The sequence below is a fragment of the Lepisosteus platostomus genome, chromosome 14 (assembly GCF_059453375.1).
Source record: "Lepisosteus platostomus isolate fLepPlt1 chromosome 14, fLepPlt1.hap1, whole genome shotgun sequence".
Lineage (NCBI taxonomy): Eukaryota > Metazoa > Chordata > Actinopteri > Semionotiformes > Lepisosteidae > Lepisosteus > Lepisosteus platostomus.
The window spans coordinates 26979734-27000320 of record NC_142624.1 but is presented as its reverse complement, the minus strand read 5'-3'; the positions used below and the strand labels follow the sequence as shown (position 1 = coordinate 27000320).

At 42.8% G+C, this 20587-nt stretch overlaps 1 protein-coding gene across 2 annotated transcripts in view; it reads right to left on the bottom strand.

The window, feature by feature from the left end:
* The window catches only part of lrp2a (low density lipoprotein receptor-related protein 2a), a 77743-nt gene that overhangs the window by 17575 nt on the left and 39581 nt on the right, over positions 1-20587 (bottom strand). For both annotated transcript variants that reach the window (XM_088605381.1, XM_088605382.1), the window contains 22 exons: positions 19844-20083; positions 19228-19416; positions 17630-18550; positions 16134-16299; positions 15484-15642; positions 13711-14000; positions 12943-13143; positions 12290-12532; positions 12049-12174; positions 11098-11217; positions 9097-9228; positions 8515-8716; positions 7644-7939; positions 6617-7130; positions 6046-6198; positions 5024-5194; positions 4685-4908; positions 4142-4319; positions 3464-3660; positions 1958-2203; positions 1417-1545; positions 272-391 (listed from right to left, as the gene is read on the bottom strand). In XM_088605381.1, the coding sequence (XP_088461507.1) occupies positions 272-391; positions 1417-1545; positions 1958-2203; positions 3464-3660; positions 4142-4319; positions 4685-4908; positions 5024-5194; positions 6046-6198; positions 6617-7130; positions 7644-7939; positions 8515-8716; positions 9097-9228; positions 11098-11217; positions 12049-12174; positions 12290-12532; positions 12943-13143; positions 13711-14000; positions 15484-15642; positions 16134-16299; positions 17630-18550; positions 19228-19416; positions 19844-20083 (5217 nt within the window). The remainder of the gene's footprint in view (positions 1-271; positions 392-1416; positions 1546-1957; positions 2204-3463; positions 3661-4141; positions 4320-4684; positions 4909-5023; positions 5195-6045; positions 6199-6616; positions 7131-7643; positions 7940-8514; positions 8717-9096; positions 9229-11097; positions 11218-12048; positions 12175-12289; positions 12533-12942; positions 13144-13710; positions 14001-15483; positions 15643-16133; positions 16300-17629; positions 18551-19227; positions 19417-19843; positions 20084-20587) is intronic.

The following is a 20587-nucleotide window of genomic DNA, read 5'->3' as shown; positions in this document are numbered from 1 at the left end:
TTAACTCGAGCCACGACAATAGTTTCTAGTACAATAATACACACGAAAACATACTATGAGCTGCGAATAATACTGTTTAAAGATCATAATGAGCTAATAACATGATCTGGAGGCATGTATTATAATAAACTGAAGCGAACACAATGCTGATCACTCCAGTTTATTTTTCGTTTTGCTCTTCATTCCGTTGCCTTTCGATGGCTTCCCCACACTGTGTCAACCCTTGCAATGTGCGCAGCTCGAGCCCCGGGGAGCAGATGAGAGGACGTACTGCAGCCACGCTCGTCGGACCCGTCGCCGCAGTCGTTGTCTCCGTCACACTTCCAGCGCATCGGGATGCACCGGTGATTGTCGCAGCGGAAATCCCCCAGAGGCTCGCACGTCAGCTCCTCTGCACACAAACAGGCCCAGAGTGAGCAAACACATCCAAAGCCTTTCTAATTACTGAGGCGACACTGACAGATAACGAGAAAAATTAGTGTTTTCATGATCCCAGTCTTCTTTATTGTCTCATTTTCTTGTGCTTTACATTTTCTTTAGGCTGTGGATTTGGAATCAGCAACTGCTATTCCGAAAGCACTGACCTGACCAATTTGACAATCCACCCAGCCATTTCCTACCCTCTTTATCCAGTTCAGGGTCGTGGAACTTTGACAATCACTCACTCCTGTTTATTTTACACTTATAAAGAGCTGTGGACAAACCCAGGATGCTCTGAACATTTGGGGGCATTAACAGTTGATAGTGAATGAAGCTGTGAAACTTTCAAAACCAATGGATTCCTTAGAACTAAAGGAGACATTAACAGTTGAGGGCATCGTAGATTTGTAAAACATATTGAATGTGTAAATTACAATAGTACTGGATCATATATTCATTCTGATACATCAATCTTGATTGTCTATTAAAATCTAACAGACAAACTGAACAGCATTTTTGTACATGAATAGATGTGGCAGTAATGGATTGTGGTCTAGTGATAAGCCATGGGAGTATAAATCGTGTTGTGCAGATCAGAGAATCAGCACAAAGAGCACAGTGTTCACCTTCCCCTCACACTGCTAATAAATCAGGGCAGCTAGAGGCTGTAAAAGAGGAGTGAAAATGGCCTTCAATCAATAAGAACTCCCCATCACTCCAAACATTATCTTATAATGAAATAGCTCACATTTTAGTGGTGTTGAATGGAGTATAGCATATCTCCTATGATAAAAAAGCAAGTAAAAATCATTTGACATTCTTAAAAAATACAGCTTTATATCAGACCCTTAGTATGTATACATATTTCTGCATGTATATATGTCAGTGTCTTATTCTGATCTCAACTAGCCACTATAGGTCTTAATTGGCCATAAATACTTTCTATCAACTTCGAGGGAGAGACGGATACACATGCATTGTTAAAATGAAGGTTACCACAGCCTTGCTCGTCGCTGTTGTCACGGCAGTCATCGTATCCGTTGCACACTGACCACAGGGGAACACAGCGGTAATTCGTTTTGCAGTCAAACTCTGTGTGGTTGTCACAGCGATATGCAGGGCCCACTACAACAAGGCAAGAAATTGTTCTGTTGGGTGGTTTACAGCACTGAAAGATCAAACCATTTAAGTGATCTAAGTGAAACAAAGAGTACAGGTTCTAGTATAGTGTTCTCATCATTGTATTTGCCACTTATTCAAGAGATAATAAATCAAGACTTCAAACGCATACTGCTTACATACCATCAATTAAAAAAGCATTAAAAGGAATTGGAGCCCAGATGTTATATAACTAACATCTGCCATCACCTCTGGAAGACTCTTATGATGTGGTAGTCTTGCTGAGAAAATAAGCTCATAAAAAAGGTCAAAAGCCACAACCACAGAACCCCAGACCTCAGGATCGATGACAGGGCTGTGCAGCGGTAAGGATCGACTGTAACCGATAGCGTAATGCTTCTGCCTGCCGGTCACTCACTGCACTCATCATGCGGCTCGTCAGAGCCGTCGCCGCAGTCGTCGTCCACGTCGCACTTCCAGCTCTGCGGGATGCAGCGGCCGTTGCGGCACTTGAACTGTCCTGGGGGGCAGGTCCTGGCGGCGCAGTGCGCGGCCTCCTCGTCGGAGCCGTCGCCACAGTCGTCCTCGCCGTCACACTGCCAGGCCTCTGGGACGCACTTCCTGTTCTGGCACTGCCACTGGTGGCTCTCGCACTGGTGATTGGCTGCAGGAGCAGGGGTCACGGAAAATTACGACCAGTTCGGTCAAGGTTTGGCATGAGGCCACTGAAGGGATGGGCCCTTCCTGAGAGCACAGTAAAACTCCGATTATTATCACCCAAGCACAGCCCTGGTCCTCCTCTTGTGTTACCATAAATGTCCAGAAACAAAATACATATATTTAACCAAACAATGCATCAGAGCATAAATGGTGTAGGAAATTTTTAAGCACCACTCACATAACGTATATTTTGACTTCCAGCTGTTTGAGAATGCCGCAAAGTCAGATAAACAGCCAATCGGTCTGATCACCTGAATTCTACACCGTTCAAGTATAACAGACTGAAATATGTTTTTGTACTCTGGACTTTTTACACAACAGCAAGACATTTTGGAAAAGATTTCTTAATAACTCAGCTGAGTAATTAAGTAACCTTGTAACCTTGTCTCAGCTCAGGAATTAAAGTTGCTTTGGAATTGGAAAAAAACAAGCCTCTAAAGCTTTTATTAAGTGTTGAATCTTTTTAGTGAATGCTTTTCCTTTGTTTGCTAAGCTTTAATAATAATAATAATTCCTTACACTTATATAGCACTTTTCTGGAGACTCCACTCAGAGCTCTTTACATGTAATGGGGACTCCTCTCCACCACCACCAATGTGCAGCCCCACCTGGATGATGCAACGGCAGCCATATTGTGCCAGTACACTCATCCCAAATCGACGATCAGTGGGTATTATTAGGAGGCCATGATCGATAAAGGCCAATGTGAAATGTGAAAACCACAGAGTCAGGACCTTGGTTTTACGTCTCATCTGAAGTACGGCGCCTTTTTACAGTATAGTGTCCCTTTTATTGGGGCTTTAGTGGTGGTGGAGGGGAGTCCCCATTACCTGTAAAGCGCTTTGAATGGAGTGTCCAGAAAAAGCGCTATTTAAGTATAAGTAATTATTATTATTATTAGGACCCACACAGACTGCAGGGTGAGCGCCCCCTACTGGCCCCACTAACACCACCTCTGGCAGCAACCTTAGCTTCTCCCAGGAGTCTTCCATCCAGGTACTGACCAGGCTCACACATGCTGAGCTTCAGTGGGTTGTCAGTTGTGAGTTGCAGGGTGATATGGCTGCTAGCTTTAGATATTATACTGTATGTAATCTTAAGAATACACTATTACAGTTCAAATGTACTTTGTGAGTACAAGCGAGAACGTACTGAGCTGGAAAAGGGAAGACAGAAGGTGACTCTAACGGAAAGGAGCACCCACCACACAGGACGGGGTCTTCGTCGGAGCCATCGCTGCAGTCGGGGATTGTGTTGCACAGGAAGTGTGGGCTGGTGCAGTTCCCGTCGTTGCACTGGAACTGTCCCAAGCGACAGTGTCGACTGGGGCACACGGGAGGCTCATCGGACCCGTCCCGGCAGTCCCGCTGCCCGTCGCATTTCCACCAGATGGGAATACACCTGCAAAAACCCTCGTAGCTCACTAGCCTGCCACACGGTACTCCAGAGCGGGTCAGCGTGCGGGAACAAACACGACCCGCTAAGTACACAAGTTAGTTTTCACTGCTGTAGACCCAGAATGTATAAACTAGATTCCACACACAAGAATGTTCAAGAACAGCGTAGGAAACAGAAACAAAAGTACTGGCCATGAAATGACTGAGCAAAACACCAGACTAATTGCAGGAATGGATGCGAACATAAAAATATGATCTCATTAAAGTTGTGATATAAGCTAAAACGAAAGGCACAGGTTTGACTCTCCTAGGCATCCATTTGCAGTGTTTTGACTGCTGACCAGGTCTGAAGTGGTAGATTATTATGTTTGTGGGCAGGCGGAGCAATTCTGCAGGGACTTAAATACAACACATCCAAAAAGATCTCAGCTTAGGAAAAGGGGGAAATACACCGTGCCGGCTGAAAATTGTAAGAGCCGTTTTACCGTTCGTTGTCGGCACATCGGTACTGGGTGCTGGAGCACATGGGAAGACAGCGGGCGATGCCCCCCAGCTGCACGGTGAGGAAGTGGTCAGGACACTCGCAGGTGTAGCCTTGGCCACCCGCTCTAATCAGACACAGATGGGAGCAGCCTCCATTGTTCACACCACAGGGGTTAGTCACTGGGGGACAGATTTCGGACAACGGCAAACAGGCGTCATTCACCCACACCTTGATTTACGAACGTAAAACTCTCTGCCTTTAATCCTTAATGCATGACTGTCTCTTCAAAACTGACAATGCATCAAAAGGACTGAAAATATTTAAAAAATGACAACAACATTTACTGAGAGCGTCAAACCGTAATATTATGATTTGGCATCATTATCTACTTGTAACATGTGGAGGATCTCTTTTAATGAGCGCTCTTCCTGGATTATTAAAAAAAACACCACTCTATTCACAGAACCTAATCTTGCTTTGCTCAATAAATAACGGTAAAACACATTTTTCTACGCTTGATTTACAGCTTTAAAAACGTAGTCACCTATCGGCTGTCTGTAGGGGTGGTACACGTGGATGTCAAATGGCCTGTGCGTTGTGTTGACAAGAGCACCCCTGCCTGATCCGTCGTACTTGTTTCCTTTCTCCACAGTCCTGGTGTTCCAGTCGGTCCAGTACAGAGTGTCTTCAAACAGCGTGATGGCGAAGGGATGAGGCAAAGTTCCATCATACACTGTGTGACGATGGTGACCATTTAAGTCTGAATATCTGGAAAAATAGCAAAATTATATGTAGATGCATTAAAGTGGGGGGGTTTCAAATGATTTCACAATACAGTACATATACTGTATATTATATAAGTATAGAAAATTTGCGTTCTTACTCAATATAGTTCAAATGTGCATCGGCCCAGTAGAGCTTATCGTTTGTGTAGTCAATGGTGAGTCCATTCGGCCACTCTATCTTGTAAGTGATGATTGCCGATTTATTTGATCCATCCATTCCAACACGGCCAATAAATGCTTTGTGACCCCAATCTGTCCAATAAACGTAGCTGGGAAGAATAAATTTGAGAGCTTTTGCTAGGTTTAAAAATGATCACAAACAAAAGGAAAAATGGTTTTGCATAATGTCATGTGATTTCAAGCATCTATACTATAGAAGCGATGTCGAGTGCATTTTAAAATTTCTGCATGTACATGAAAATGTTTTTTTTATAGTTAAGTAAATATAGTTGTTTATTTAATTATATTTTGCATTATATCCAATTTTTATTTTTTAATAGTATTAATGAAATGTGGTATCCTTTCATGTACTTGAATACATATGAATACATAATCGTAGAAATAAAAGTCATGAACAAATGACTAAAAATCTTTTCAAAACAGTTTTTCTAGTACCTAGTACCTGAATTTGAGCTTCATTAGAAACCGCTATTGTTATTCTTAGACAAGAGTAGCTTTCACTAGTCCTGGACAGTCATAGTGCAGCAGGTTTAATGGGTCACCCATCAATTTCTGAACACTTGCAACTCTTTTGAGTTGAGCACCTTTGGAGCCGATTTTTGTAATTAACTGGTTCAATTAACTCTGTGACGCTCAAGGACCAGAGTTGGCTGTTGCTGATTTAGTTGAATTAATCACTTTACCACTCCTGTGTTTCAGGTCTTTACAAACTGATTATTTAAAAGGTCAATTGTAAAACCTTCTGAATTGTGGCTTTCCATGACCAGGTTAGGCCACTCCTACTGAAAAGGAACTTATATAGAAAGCTTATAGTTTTTTCTATTTTTTTAATAGAAGTACGAAAACACAAGCCTAAAAAGTGTTGAAGTTTTAAAAGTACTGCAGAAATAAATTACCATTAACTTCTGATAAAACATAAAACAAAACAGAAAACACATACCCATATTTAGGGTGTACAGCAATAGCCCTGGGATTTTCAAAGCAGTAAGTGTTGTTGAGGTCAACACAACGATCAGCAAGTTTTTTAACAAAGCGTCCATCCATTTCAGCCACATTCAGGCAGTCCCGAAATGCATCAACCCAGTACAGTTTCCTGCAGAGGAGATATAAGGAGACATAACTTTTAATGTTGCTTTTCAGAAGTGCATTTCTCCTTGCATTTAAAAAATATTCCAAATATTTGTGTTTAAAGGTTTACAGTTTGTGTTGTGTTGGTCCACATACAACAGAATCGATTTTTGATTCCCTTTTGTTGTATAAATAATAAATAAAATAAACTAAATAAATAATGGTGTATTTTAGAGAATCTTATATTGTGAATGGGTTGATTTAATTGAAAAAGTACCCATTTGTGATAAAGCGATATCCTTCATAGTGCTTTTCTATTCAGTTTTTTAAATATTTAAATAAGGAAATATGTATATGTTTATAGTTCAGGAAACGGATTTGAGAAAAATCAGAAACCATGAAGCACTGCTGCAGTTCTTTTAATACAAAAAAAATAGTTTTACCTGCCAACCCAATCCACTGCCAGACCCTCACCATGTAACACTCCGCTGACTACTGTCTCCTTATCTGTGCCGTTGAAGAACATTCGCTCAATCACACTCCTCCCCACATCGATCCAGTACAGCCGCCTGTCCACCCGGTCGAAGTCCATGGCCACTACGTTAGACAGGCCCTGCAGGATGAGGGAGTAGGCCTGTCCGTCTGTGGACAAGTTGCGGAGGTAATAGCGGTTGCTGAAGATCAGGTAGGGGGCGATGTTGCTGTTCTGCCGACATCGCCTCCCGTCTGGCTCGCGGATGTACCCCGGAGCGCACTTGCAGATGTAGGAGCCAACTGTGTTCTCGCACACCTGACTGCACACGCTGGGCGTTTCGTGACACTCATTGATGTCATCGCAGGTGCTGCTGTCTGACATCAGCCTGTACCCTTGGCGGCAGGAGCAGTAGAAGCTTGTGGGAGTGTCCGTGCAATTGTGATCACAATGGTGCATTGAGGGATCCGTGCATTCGTTGATACCTGGAACGGAAGCAGAATTAGGGCTACGCACGACTACACGAGGTTATAGATGGGATGTACAACAGCTTAAGAAAAAAAAATCTCTTAACTCTAACTTCAGTAATTAACCAAATTAAAACTGGAATTGCTTTAGGATAGTCAAAAAAAATCGAATCTAAGAGTTATGTATAAAATCTATTCGGAGTGATATTATAATGACAACATCTGTAGAGGAATAGGAGGTGGTAAGGAAGGCTGGTCTTGGAACAGATCACTGTGAAGAGACGGGATGCCGGTTTAGTGAGAGAGAGGGGTAAGCAGTTCAAGGAGGAGGAGGAATAGAAAAGACGACGAGACCTAGTAAAAGATTTAGCAGAAACCATAGTGAGTCACACTATGAAATGGAAATGGGTTGAAGAAGTTCAAGTAGGGAGCAGCGTCAGCATGCCCGGGCTGCAAAGGAACAGGTAAAGGAACCTGTTGAAAGGAAAAGAACATTTTCTCTGTGGAGGAAGGCGGCTTATCGAAACCCACCACATCCTTTCTCGTCGCTGTTGTCGGAGCAGTCGTCAGTCCGGTCGCAGACCCGGCTGCTCTGGATGCAGTTCCCGTTGTCGCACGCGAAGTGGCCCGAGGGACAGGTGGGCGGGGAGGTGTGGCACAGGTGACCCAGCTCGTCCGACTCGTCACCACAGTCGTTGTCGCCGTCGCAGACGAAGTCTTTGAAGATGCAGCGGCCATTCTGACAGGTGAACTGGTGCTGCTGGCAGGACTGGTAGGTGCAGCCCTGCTCGTCACTGCCGTCGCCGCAGTCATTGCGCCGGTCACACCTAGCGAGAGCCAGAGACAGCAAAACGGGGTCCGTTTGACCAGACTGGAACCGACCGAACTCATCGACTGAGAGTGAAAAACACACGCTACTCCAAACCGTCCCGGGCCTTAACTTTGACATCTGGTTTTTTATCACTTGTATTTTATTCATTTAAAAAAAACACACTGTACAAAGACGACAAGAAATGAAGCTGCCTGTCTTTGATATCTGTTAACCATTAACATTTGTCTCCATAAACACGCAGTGTATTAAAAATGCAACGCATGCTATTGGTTCTCATGCTCACTGGTTGTGTTTTAATGCCTCTCAATATATATCATATGAAAACAAGACAAAGGATAGTTTAAATATTGCTACAAGCACCGTCAACGTCACCTTAAGGATTATATTGTCCTTGTGGTTGAAATCAATTAATGAACTTTCATGTTCAACCTCAATTCAAATCTGGAGGTGGGAGATTACTCAACCATGGACCCTGACTGACACATTTAAATCGTATAAAGGAAAGTTTTTTATTAAACTGGAAGCTGAAACTAGTTCAAATTCAAATGATCTGTTTAGAAGTTTTTAAACCTGTAGGAGCCACGAATGCAGAGGCCATTGCTGCAGGTGAACTCATTCGCTGAGCAGGGTACCCTGGTGCAGTTCTGGTGCTCGTCGTAGGCGTCTGTGCAGTCAGCGTCTCCATCGCAGACCCAGGACCGCGGAATACACTTCCTCTGTGGAGGCCGGTTGTTAATGCAAGTGAATTCCAAAGCTGTACAGCTGCGGTTCGCTGAAACCCAAAAACAGACATGCATTTCAACGTGGTCAGGCAAACTCACCAAACTCTAAAAGCGGTAACTCAGAATACTGCTTTCTATTACAAAGGGAGGATTATTCTTACTGCGGATGCCGCTTAATTTCAAACCATCGATAAGCAGTTCCTAACAGATATATTTAGGTAATCTGTGTTATGCTACTTTTGTAAGGAGCAACATCAAATGGCTAAAGTGACAGAGGACATGAGAAAGTCACAAATTAGGCAGTGTTAAATCCGAAATTCCTATGCCTAGGTTTTGGACCTTATGCCTTAGACAAATGCAAAAAATATGAATTCGTCCCCCATACCGCATGAATGGGCTTCAATCTGATATAGAGGAAGGAGAAACCCACCACAGTTGTGTCTTTGGTCCTCATCACTCATGTCTCCACAGTCATTGTCACCATCGCAGATCCAGGAAGCAGGAATGCATCTTGTATCGTCACATCTGAACTGGTCACTGGAACATGTTCTCACAAAGGTGGCTAGGAGTGAATATCAGACAATCTAATAAACATGCAGTATCATGTTGGAAAAACCTACCACCAGCTTGTGAATGCATGGTCATCTGTGTTATGATGTGCTTGCGTGTGCACTCATGTATTTTTCCATAACCTACCAATACAATGAGAGGTAAATAACGAGGAAAACCTCTTTAGAAGAAAACTGATGGGGGTCTCTCAGGTGGCTCAACTGGAAAAGGTGCTTGTGTGACCATCGCCGCTCCACTCTGCCAATTCGTCCCGCAACACCTGGGGCACGAACCCAGGTCTCCGGTGTAACACAACAGGGAACCAGCCGAGAGAGCAAACTAGCTCTGCTACCCTTGCAATTCAGTTCAAGCCTGTGTTATGTAGTGTCCTGGGTCATGTCACTAGCCAACTGTGATTGGGATTGCCCAAGCTTCAGCACACCATAAATAGTTGAAATAGTTGACCGGGATTCTCTCAACAAACACAATGAACCCTGCGGGGCCCTGGATGCTTGCAAACTGGCACTGCTATCACTGAGGGATATGCCTCGCCTCCAGTTGGCGCTGAACCTTTTTGTCTATGATGTCTTGAAAGAAAAAAGTGTCTTGAAAGTGGGCAGGTTGCCAACACTTCCTCATTTTTCCCTTTGTGTTTGCAGGGTTCACTGGCCTCAGCTGAGGTATAAAAACACACAACTGGAGTTTCTAAAACTGGGTGGGAGAAACAAAAAACAATCCTTGGTAATTCTAAATTTTAAAAAAAACAGAATAATGTGGAAATAACCTTTATTTTATAAACCTTTATTTTATAAAGTGCATTTCATGGCACATCTTCTCAAATGAGCAATTCAATTTACATGCAGTTGCTTGTGATAAAAAGGAAAAGTGTAGGAGGATGTGAAACATTTCATTATCCCTGAACAAAGGACAAAAAAAAGCTACATTTCTTATGAGCAAATCACAGGAAGCAGTACTGTGGAATGCTCCACACAATGGGTCGATTTATCAGCTTCCATTGCTGAGTCAATCAACTCTGCAGGGAGTCCCCGAGCTTCCTAATGTCAGCCTGCAGCACCTGTCTCACTTTAACATTGTCACATGCGTGACATACACTGCACATCTCAGAGGCCCTCCCACAGATTTTTTTTCAATAAAAAGACCCAGCTTTCTCCAGAAATATTCCACCCTATGCTATATGTCTTGGTGTTTGGGAGGTTTTAAAACAGTTTTTACAAAAATCTGAAGTGGAATGGCAAAATATGATCTTCATTGCCAAAGCACAGCGTGTACAGTCATCCATGCCTCGCCTCAAAAAGCAAACAATTACTCCAAAGTACCAATATATTTGTATCTTTTAAGTATTTTTATACCAAGAACAACCTTAATGTTCACTTCATTATATTTGGCTTTTTTGCAGTTTGTTTTTAATCATTCTCAAAGATTAGTATTACGTTTAACACCTCAGTGGAAGTTATTGATAGCAACTTAGATTTACATCACTGGAAACTGAGCTTCATAAAAAAGTAGCTGAACCTGTGTGCCATTTTACTTTGGAATTCTAATTCTAATTAATTAAGACATCTAATAAAACCATGCACCCTAACTGGTTAAAGGGTCATTTTGGCATTGCAATAGTGGCTATGGCTGTGTGACTGACAGAAAAAGGGACAATATTGACTGAGAGCTGACAGTCAAAACCTACAAACTCATTTGTAAAAGGAATGCACAGTTTTCCTGTGTAATTTTTGCTGTCTTTCACTGGACTAGCATAAAGCCTAATTAGTAACGTAGGTCTGAGCACATCTGGGAGCAAGCTGAAACATATGTTAAGAGGAAAGCAGTGGGTTAAGGTACAGTATAAGATGACGTCCTCAGCACTCACCACAGGATGGTGGCTCATCGGACCCGTCAGCACAGTCAGTTCCCTCATCACAGTACCAGTAAGCTGGGATACAGCGTCCACTGGAGCAGCGGAATTCATTGTCCGCACACGTTGCTGTTGCTGTGAAGGGAACATAGAGTAGGTGTCATTCACCTTCACTCAGAGGGCACACTCCTTTCCTTGTCCTATAGTTGATAACAGAGGCATTACTGCTACTACTAATTAAACAAACCTATATTGTGCAGGTTTTTGAAAGATGGGCTGGCTTCTCAAAAGAGAATTGCTGCACATCTGTGGAGCAGGGACACTTTTATATCTGAGATTATCTTGATTTTAAGACTTATATGGAGAAAAATGAAGGTAGGTAAAGGTAAATGAGAGCAAATACCATATGATGTCCAATTTACAAGCTTACTTTGCTACTTTGCCTATTTTTTAGAGATGAAATATTATGAACATCCGGATCAATGCAGTGATGCACTGGGAAAATGTCAAGCATTATCAGATAGGGCCGAGACATTGGTTCAGTGGCTAGCATTGTTGCCTCGCAGCACTGGGGCTTTGGGGTTCAATTCTGATCCTGGGGTGCTATCTGCTAGTATGTTCTCCCCGTGTTTTCATGGGGCTCCTCCAGGTGCTCTGTTTTGATTCCATAGTCCGAAAACATACAGATGAATTGTCTTCTGGGAAAATTGGCCCTGGTATGAGTGCCTGGGTGTGTGTGTGTTTGAGTCTGTGTGTGTCATGTGATGGACTGGCATCCTATCCAGGGTATACTCTGCCTTGTGCCTGTTTCTTTGCCAGGTGAGGCTGAAGCTCCCCCAGTAAGCATATTAGAAAATGGATGGATGGATTATCAGATAGTATCAGACTACTGTAAAATAAAAGCACCGATTATAGGAGCAAGCAGAAGTATTTTTCAGTGGTATTCTCTAACTCAGCATAGCGTACCACAGTGAGTGGGGCTCTCATCACTCATATCTCCGCAGTCATTGTCTCCATCACACAGGTACGAGCGAGGGATGCAGATATTTGTAGTCTGGCACTTTGTATGCTCAGGTTGACATGTACGGTCAGCTAAAAGAAAAGATACAGCATTGACAAAACAGAAATGGGCCAAAAGTTTAAATACAGAGTGAAGACAACATGTTAAAAAGATCTGACATGCGCCGTGATGAAGCCTTGTACTTACGACAGTTCTTCTCATCTGTGGTGCCATTGTCATAGCAGTTATTCACCCCGTTACACACGTATTCTTGAGAAATACACCTGCCATTGTCACAGGAGAACTCTGTGTTTGGATCACAAGGGCGGAAGAGGCAACCAGCTTCATCGCTGTTGTCACCACAGTCATTGTAGTGATCGCAGCGGTAGTGATACGGAACACAGCGTCCATTTCCACAGGTGAACAAAGTGGGGTCACAGGTGTGGAAGGCTGTGGCGAAACCAAAATAGCATGTTAGTATGAAAGCCACACACTAAAGTGGTACAGTGAAGATGAATTCGTATTTACGTAACATAAACATGTAATAATCATATATGTGTGTTACCTGACAAAGCAACAAACGCTGCCATATGACGGACTGCATGCAAAATACAAGTACAAAGTCATTTTAATGTATGTTAATGTGAGTTAAAAATGCAAAACTAAAATCTGTCTACAAATCATATTAGAGTAATGCAAACTGTACACACCAAAAGGAGTGTTTCTGTTATCTATGAAGGAATCCCTGTTTTTTCCTGAAACAGACACAATGATATTGCAGAAAGAAGATGCAAAATCTGATTAGTGTAACTCAGGTGATGCAGACAAAAGATTAAATAACCAGAGAGGCTATATCTTACCACAGACTCTCTCCAACTCGTCACTTCCATCACCACAGTCATTGTCGTTATCACATTTCCACTGGGCTCGGATGCAGCGCCCATTCATACAAGTGAACTGACTGGGCTGGCACCTGGTCCCATTGTCTGGAATGCAGTGCTTGTTGTCTGCCAAGTACCAGCGACCCTCTGATGGACACTGACACTCTGCACCCTGGGGACCTGAGAGAGGAATGGTCTATGAATATTCCGATGACAAGTCCAAGAATCGTGTCTTTTGCCAAATGGCCCCTACACCAATATCATCCATCCGCTTTCTTATGGCCTCACCCAATACAGGGTTGCAGAAGAGCCAGAGCCTATCCTGGGGGCAAGGCAGGATACACCCTGGGTGGGAAATTAGTTCAATGCTGGGCATACAGACACTATCACACACACACTCCCGGCAGGACCAGTTTTCCTAGAAGCCGGTTAACCTACCAGAATGTCTTTGGACTGTGGGAGAAAATTTGGAGCTCCATAAACACAGGGAGAACATACAAAATCCACACCCAGAAATCGAACCCAGGGCCCCAGTACTGCCAGACAGCGATGCTAACCAATGCACCACACATCATCAGGTCACCCATCATTATCATCATGCATATTTTTAATTAAAAAATACATCTATTTTATTAGGGTATTTAAAAAAATATAAATATATTAACATATAGAAAGATACATTACATTATACATGTAATTAAATATATTTGAAATACAGAACTTTAAATAAAAAATCTGAGTCAATACCTGGAGCACAAATGTGACTACATCCTCCGTTGAACTGGTCACACGGGTTGCTGCATTGCAGCTGCTTGCTGTTGGATAAGACATGGATGTCCATGGGCCGCAACGGCAAGTTCTGTATCATGACTATCTGGTCCGATCCGTCATGTTTGTTTGCCCTGTAGATGCTCCTGGTGTTCCAGTCTGTCCAGTAAATATGCTGGTCGTATACCGTCATAGCAAATGGGTAAATAGCCGTGCTGACAATGACTTCGCGGTTTGAGCCCGTGAGAGAACACCGCTCAATCTTCTGCCTGAGAAAGAAAAGACAAGTCAGCGGGAAAAGAATAATTCCCATAACCACCGCCTTCAAACAAAAGCCATGGATTTCAGTTACATTCCATCCATCCATCCATTTTCTAACCGCTTCCACCAGTTCAGGGTCAGAGCGGAGCCAGAGCCTATGCCGGCACACAACAGACTTAAGGCAGAAGTCAGGGAACCGGCAGGTAGTTTTCTGAGGATCCTGTGCGCAGCTGTGAATTCTGCGGGATGCAGAGGCAAACAATCTAAAATCGTAATCCCGAAGCAAGGTCGATAGGAGAAGCTAGAGATCAGATAACCAGAAAGAGCCGAGACAAAGCGAGAAGAGAATCCAAAAGGCGAAATCCAAGAGACGAGATCGAAAAGGGAAAAGTTAAGTCTAAAAACTGGGAAATCCAATGAGACAAAAACGTGCACTAGAGATCTCTAAAGGAGGCTTCTCAATAGTGAGCATGGGTTGGTGCGTGAGGGAACTTTAAATACTGAAGGGAGAGGGACGTGATTGGATAACTGGTCCAGGAGTGAGAATCTGTGGAATCTGGTGCTTGTGGGAATGTGATGGGTTCAGTTAGGAATGAGATAGTGAAACAGTGGGTTTGGGAATGTAATGGCATTTGCGAGGGAGAGTGCGGGGCGTGACACAGGGTACACCCTGGACCGATTCCCAGGGTCAAAGTCTCTTAGAAGACAATCAATCTACCCACAAAAACACAGGGAAAGCATACAAGCTCCACACAGAGAGCACCCCAGGTCTGGAATTGAACCCAGGGCCCCAGCAGTGCCAACCACTGTGCCACCCTGCCACCCTCAGTTTCATTCCCTTTGTCAGTAATAAGTTCCTGTATCTTTCTCAAAGAGCAATTACTTACTGATATACGATGTTGGCATGTTCTCAGAAGTTTAGAGAGATGAAAATTTATTGAAATCTAATTAGTCTTCTCTCATGACAGCAAAACTATATATAAAATCAGTGATCCCTCACCCTGGACACAGCCCTGCAGAATACATACGGGACTCACGGTTCTCACCAACTCAGAATTGAGAAGTTGTAATTATTGCTAATTCATTCAATAACTGATGGAATTAATCCATTAATTACAAAGAGCCTGGGTACAATGAAAACCAGAAGATTCTGTGTTTTCCAGGACCTGGACTGAGCTTTACTGCGATAATTTAAACCGACTTTTAATTTAAGATTTTAAAAATAAAGAGGAACCTACAAGAACTTGAAACTGGCAAAACAGTGTGTGGGAGTGGGATCTTTCCCCAAAGACTCTTTTGAAAGAAAGAATTGTGAAATATTTCTCACCCTATAACCAATTGCTATTTTTGCTTTTTCTGAACATACTGTATATCACCACATGTTTTTGTATTTCTTTAAGTTAGTGTCCTCAACTCAAGGCTTGCATTTTTAAATAATTTACTTGACTTTACAGTTTTCTTTATTTGGATTCAGATGTTTCCGACACTTACAAACTTGCATCTGCCCAGTACAGTCTTTCCTCATCATAATCAAGAGTCAGTCCGTTTGGCCACACAAGACTGGTGTTTACGATTTCAGTTCTAAAGTTCCCTCCTAGTGTGGCTCTTTCAATCTTAGCGTTGGTCCCCCAGTCAGTCCAATACATATACCTAGAATAACACAGAACCATATTATTCACAAGTCATGCATTCCCAGAAGAAACCCTAATGCAGAATATTAGATACAGTATGTGATTCATAGGTCTCTACACAATAATCATCACAAGAAACTAACCTTTCAAAGCAAAAACTTAATCAAAATTCTAACATTTTGTCATAGCGTTTGTGTCATAAACAGTCACTGAAAAACACAAGAATATAGATCATCCTATCTTGTAATTAAATGCTGCAAAGCAAAAGTGCACCCCGACTATAAATATCCTTGTTTTACAAATCACTTACTATTTTATAGTACTATTACAGTCTGAAAATAAATTAGGCATCTTTAATTTTTAATTTCTTTTAATTCTTAATCTTGTTTATTTTCTACATAGGGGATGGCATCATGTTATTTTAATACATTACCTTTAAGCATAAATCCACAAATATGCTAGTACACCCTAATAGGCCATATGAAAGACAGGGAAACTTTAAAAACCTACCCTCTACAGGGGTCTAGCATTATGGCTCGGGGACGTGGAACTCGAGCAATGGTTGTGCGCTGAGACCCATCAATTGCCATAGAGGTTATGGTCTGGTTAATGTAGTCACTGTAGTAAATCCTTTTATTTATCCAGTCATAGGCTATACCATCAGGAGCACCCAAATCTCAAACACAAAAGAAAGCATTACAATTAGTATCTGTCTCTTTTCAGTGTAGCTGAGATAGAAGCAATAAGCAAACTTTCTGTTCCACGGTAATATACTGTATGTTTATGATATTTACATCAAACACATACAATGTATCTGTAAAGTTCCTTAACAACAAAATAATAATCATCATCATCATCGTCGTCATCATCATTATAAAAGAAACACAAGTGGTTAAGTACATTCATGGTCCTTCGAAAATGGAGCAGATACAGACACTAATTAAATAAAGGACTTTCTGAAAAGACAGGTTTTGAGTCTAGATTTAAATGCACTCAGGGTGAGTGACTCTCTGATATCCCTGGGGAAAGAATTCCAGAGCTTTGGGTCATGGCAAGAGAAGGCCTGATACAGTACACACAGAATGTAAACAACTTTGGGGGACATACAGTTTAGCAGACCAGAGACAGATGAATGAATGTTGCGAGGTGGTGAGTAGACAGATAATAAGTCAAACAGGTACTGAGATGCCAAGACATTATGTAGAGCATAATACTGTATGTCAGCATAAAGATTTTTAAGTCAACTCAAAACCTGATAGGAAATTATTACAAATGAATGTATTGTTTTGCTTCTAACTCCCAGCATTTATTCTAATAGAATGAAATACTGTATGTTTTTGTTTGGATTCAGGGTGAAGGTACTACCAATGTCTAGAGAGATCTTGGAAAGAAGCTCTGCATCAGGAGGCAAGCAAGCACATCTGATGGGAATGTGAGCTGATGCACAGAGTAGTAAATAGCTTCGGTGGTATTTCGACTATATTCACTTTCTAAAATCGGAGGAAACCCCACCACATAACAAAATGCTGGGCCTCTGGAAGCAGCCAAAACAGTTTGAACAAGACATAACTTGTTTTCCACAAAGGTTTAAAATATTTTTCCCAAACCCATCCCTTTCTTCTAGCAAGGCATGCTTCCACAAATGTTGTGGTGTTCCCAAAACACGGCTGAGATAGAGGAATGGCTCTGAGCAGGGACTGATGAAATTCTGTTTCATGTGCCTCAATCCAGCCACGTTTTACCTCCCAAGGAGAGAATCTGTTTACTTGACCAGAGGTTCCCAATATGAGGGCCAACGAATCTCATGAGCTGCACGCTACAAAAAACTCTGAACACGTTGAATTCATCGAACATATGAGACATAATCTTTAAAGTTCGAAGCAACATACAGTATGTAGAAATTTAGTAGTTGCTCTGTGTTTAATGGTGAAATAGAGTAAGTCAATCACAGAGCTACACCTTTGAGACACACATCATCACTTTGATTAAAAGCTGAACGCACATACCTGATGCCACAACGGTAGGGGGCGAGGTAGGAGAGGAGAGGCTTATGTAGCTGATTCTGCTGTTGCCCGCCCCCGAGCTCTGTGTGAAGTACAGTCTGTTATCTGCTCGGTCGTAGTCCAGAGCCACGGCGGTGCGGAGAACGGTGACCACTGGGAACGGAAGGGCATGGTCCTCTGGGTCCAGACGGAGGCTGCGGATGGTGCTTTCCGTCGTGTAGATCAAGTAGTCGTCCCGTGAAACCACGCAGCTCGCGTCGTCTCTTGCCAAGTTCCCAAAGGCACAGGCGCACTTTCGCGTCTGAGTCCCGGGGATGGCAAAGCAAAAGTGAGCGCAGCCTCCGTTGCTTTCCAAGCAGGGGTTATTGCTGACCTCCTGTGCTGTCCTGGGCTGAGTGCGCCTGTCAAATATGGTGACGTCTCTCAGTAGGTTGATATTATCCCGGACAAGCGCTGGCTGCTCTGTGTTTCCAGGCAGTTTACTGGCTTGGAAGACCTTTTTCAAGTTCCTGTCCACCCAAATCATGGTGTTTTCAAAGATAGTAATGCCGTAGGGAGTGGGGTATCGACTTCCGTACCTCACTATTTCAGTTTCGCCCCCCTCGGGCCGTATCCTAGCAATCATATCCAAGGAGTCGTCCACCCAGTAAATGTAACCATTCTGGTAGTCCACAGCCAAACCCCTTGGGGTCACAATACCAGAAGACACAAGCACTGTCCTGTTAGTGCCATCTGGAAATGCCCGTTCAATTTTGGGGTTTTGCCCATAATCTGCCCAGAAGAGATACCTGTTTTTAGGATCCACCACTATGTGTCTTGGCATGTCCACAGTGGTTTTCAGAAGCACACGGCGGAATGTGGTGTTCAAGCGCACCACTTCTATGTATGTCTCGGTCAAGAATGCATTTGTGAAATAAAGATTCCCTGCAAAGCAAAGCAGTCATGAGAATATTATAACAAACCAGACAAATTAACTTACAACTAGTTACAGGGAAATAACTGCTTACCAGTTATTTACTAGTTCAAGATAAAGGAAAACCAAGAAACTGGTTATCAGCTGTCAGATTATTTTTGATGTTAGCAACTTCTACATACTGGCATTTTTATGCTCTCATCTACTGCATTCAAATGCTATAATATTCTATTTGGCCCTTGCTTTTTCTTTTCAGTGATCTTTGGCTAAAACTTCTTTTGCTACCACCTAGTTCTTATTGTCTTACAGAGATCTCCAAGGCCTCACTCTTTCGTAAATCTGCCTATAGTATCTATTTAATACTAAGCACTTCGTTTAGTCTGTCCAGGCCTGTGGTCTTTTATTGTTGGAGCGTTCTGAACAAAATGTACAATTGTCCCATAAAACACACAATTACATCAGTATATTTTTGCTCAAGGTTGACAGCCCTCCTATTGTTAGTGGCTACACAACAGATCACATCTCACCCAGGAGATTCCAAATCTGTCCTTGCCTTACACTGAAAAATATGGCACAAGCCATCAAAATATGAAACAAGCTGGTCAGCAGGCAGACATGGGATTTTAGTCCATCTATTCTTTCAGAGGGTTAATAATGAAAATCCATTCTCAAGAACTGAATCCTTTACCTGCTACCCAATCAATGGCAATCCCTCTGATTCCATTCCGACCGATTCCCGATGAAACAACAGTTTGGAAAGAAGAGCCGTCCGGCTTGATTCTCCGGATGCCATTCTGCGAAGCCACGCTGTTGCTGAAGTCACACCAGTAAATATACCCAGAGGGCATGTGCACATCTACATGTAAGGCGTTCCGACCTAAATGACAAGGGGGAAAAATTATTACAGTCAAATCAAGCCGATAGATTTCCCCCAAGACTGTGTGTGGGATTGTCATGTGGTGCCGCCCACATTTCCTCAAATTTAATACACCATGAATTCACAACATATTGCTCATCGCTGAACGACAAGCAACCCTACAAAGGAACGAGTTAAATGTTTATTCCCTGCTGAAAAGAGAAGAAAGGAAACAAAACGTTTTGGCTGTCCAGTCGGCTGTCTTCCGTGTCTTTTTCACACCCGTAGAAGGCTCCACAGCTGAAACGTTGTGTTTTCTTTCTTCCCTTTTTAGCGTGGAATAAACCTTTAACTTGTACCTCTGCAGCCCACGCATGCAGACACAGCTGCCTACTTGAACTACTAACAAGCCACCCTGTTTAGTCATAGTGCTTTTGTGAACACGTACCTCTTCCAGCGACTGGCACCATGGCCTCTGAGTGATCTGCGCCTTCCAGACTGAATCCTTTCAAAGCAGACAGCATGGAGATGATGACAAAGGAATCATAGGCGGAGCAGGTCCTGTTGTCCGAGTTCAGTCTGAAGCCAGTGGCACAGGCACAAACATACTGGTCTCTAGGCTTGGGAAGACAGAGCTGCTGGCATGTGCCTATATTATTACTGCAGCCATTAGATGTGCCAGCAGATTCTGAAAGTGAAAAGAAAGACCTGATTTAGGCACACTCCTCCACGGGTGTGACCACCAAAGGGGAATGGTATTGTCTTCCTGTATCGCAATTTCAACTTTTTTCTGTCTTCTATGACTGTCTTTCAGAGCGTGGACTATAAGTGTACTCTCATAAGACTGTAAGAAAGTACTCTGAAAGAAAGTAGCCTGTTTGATTGATACAACTGTTACTGAGTATCCATGTGATCTCAGGTTGTCATACAACCATTTTGTGAAGATCTTGAATTTCCTGTCTTCTACAGGGTGAACTGTTCTAACAGTATAGCTGGGCTGTTTGTTCCAGACTCCCACATGCCTTTGTGTAAATGATTGTGACATGGTTTAAGAGAGTAGTAACACCCAATACAGACATTTGACATTCACAGATAAATGACAGCAGTTTTATTTACATAGGAGGTTCTCCCACGCATGTTGGTCAGGGATGACATGCAAGGCTTGTCTTTTTCCCCAAGAGGGAAATATTCC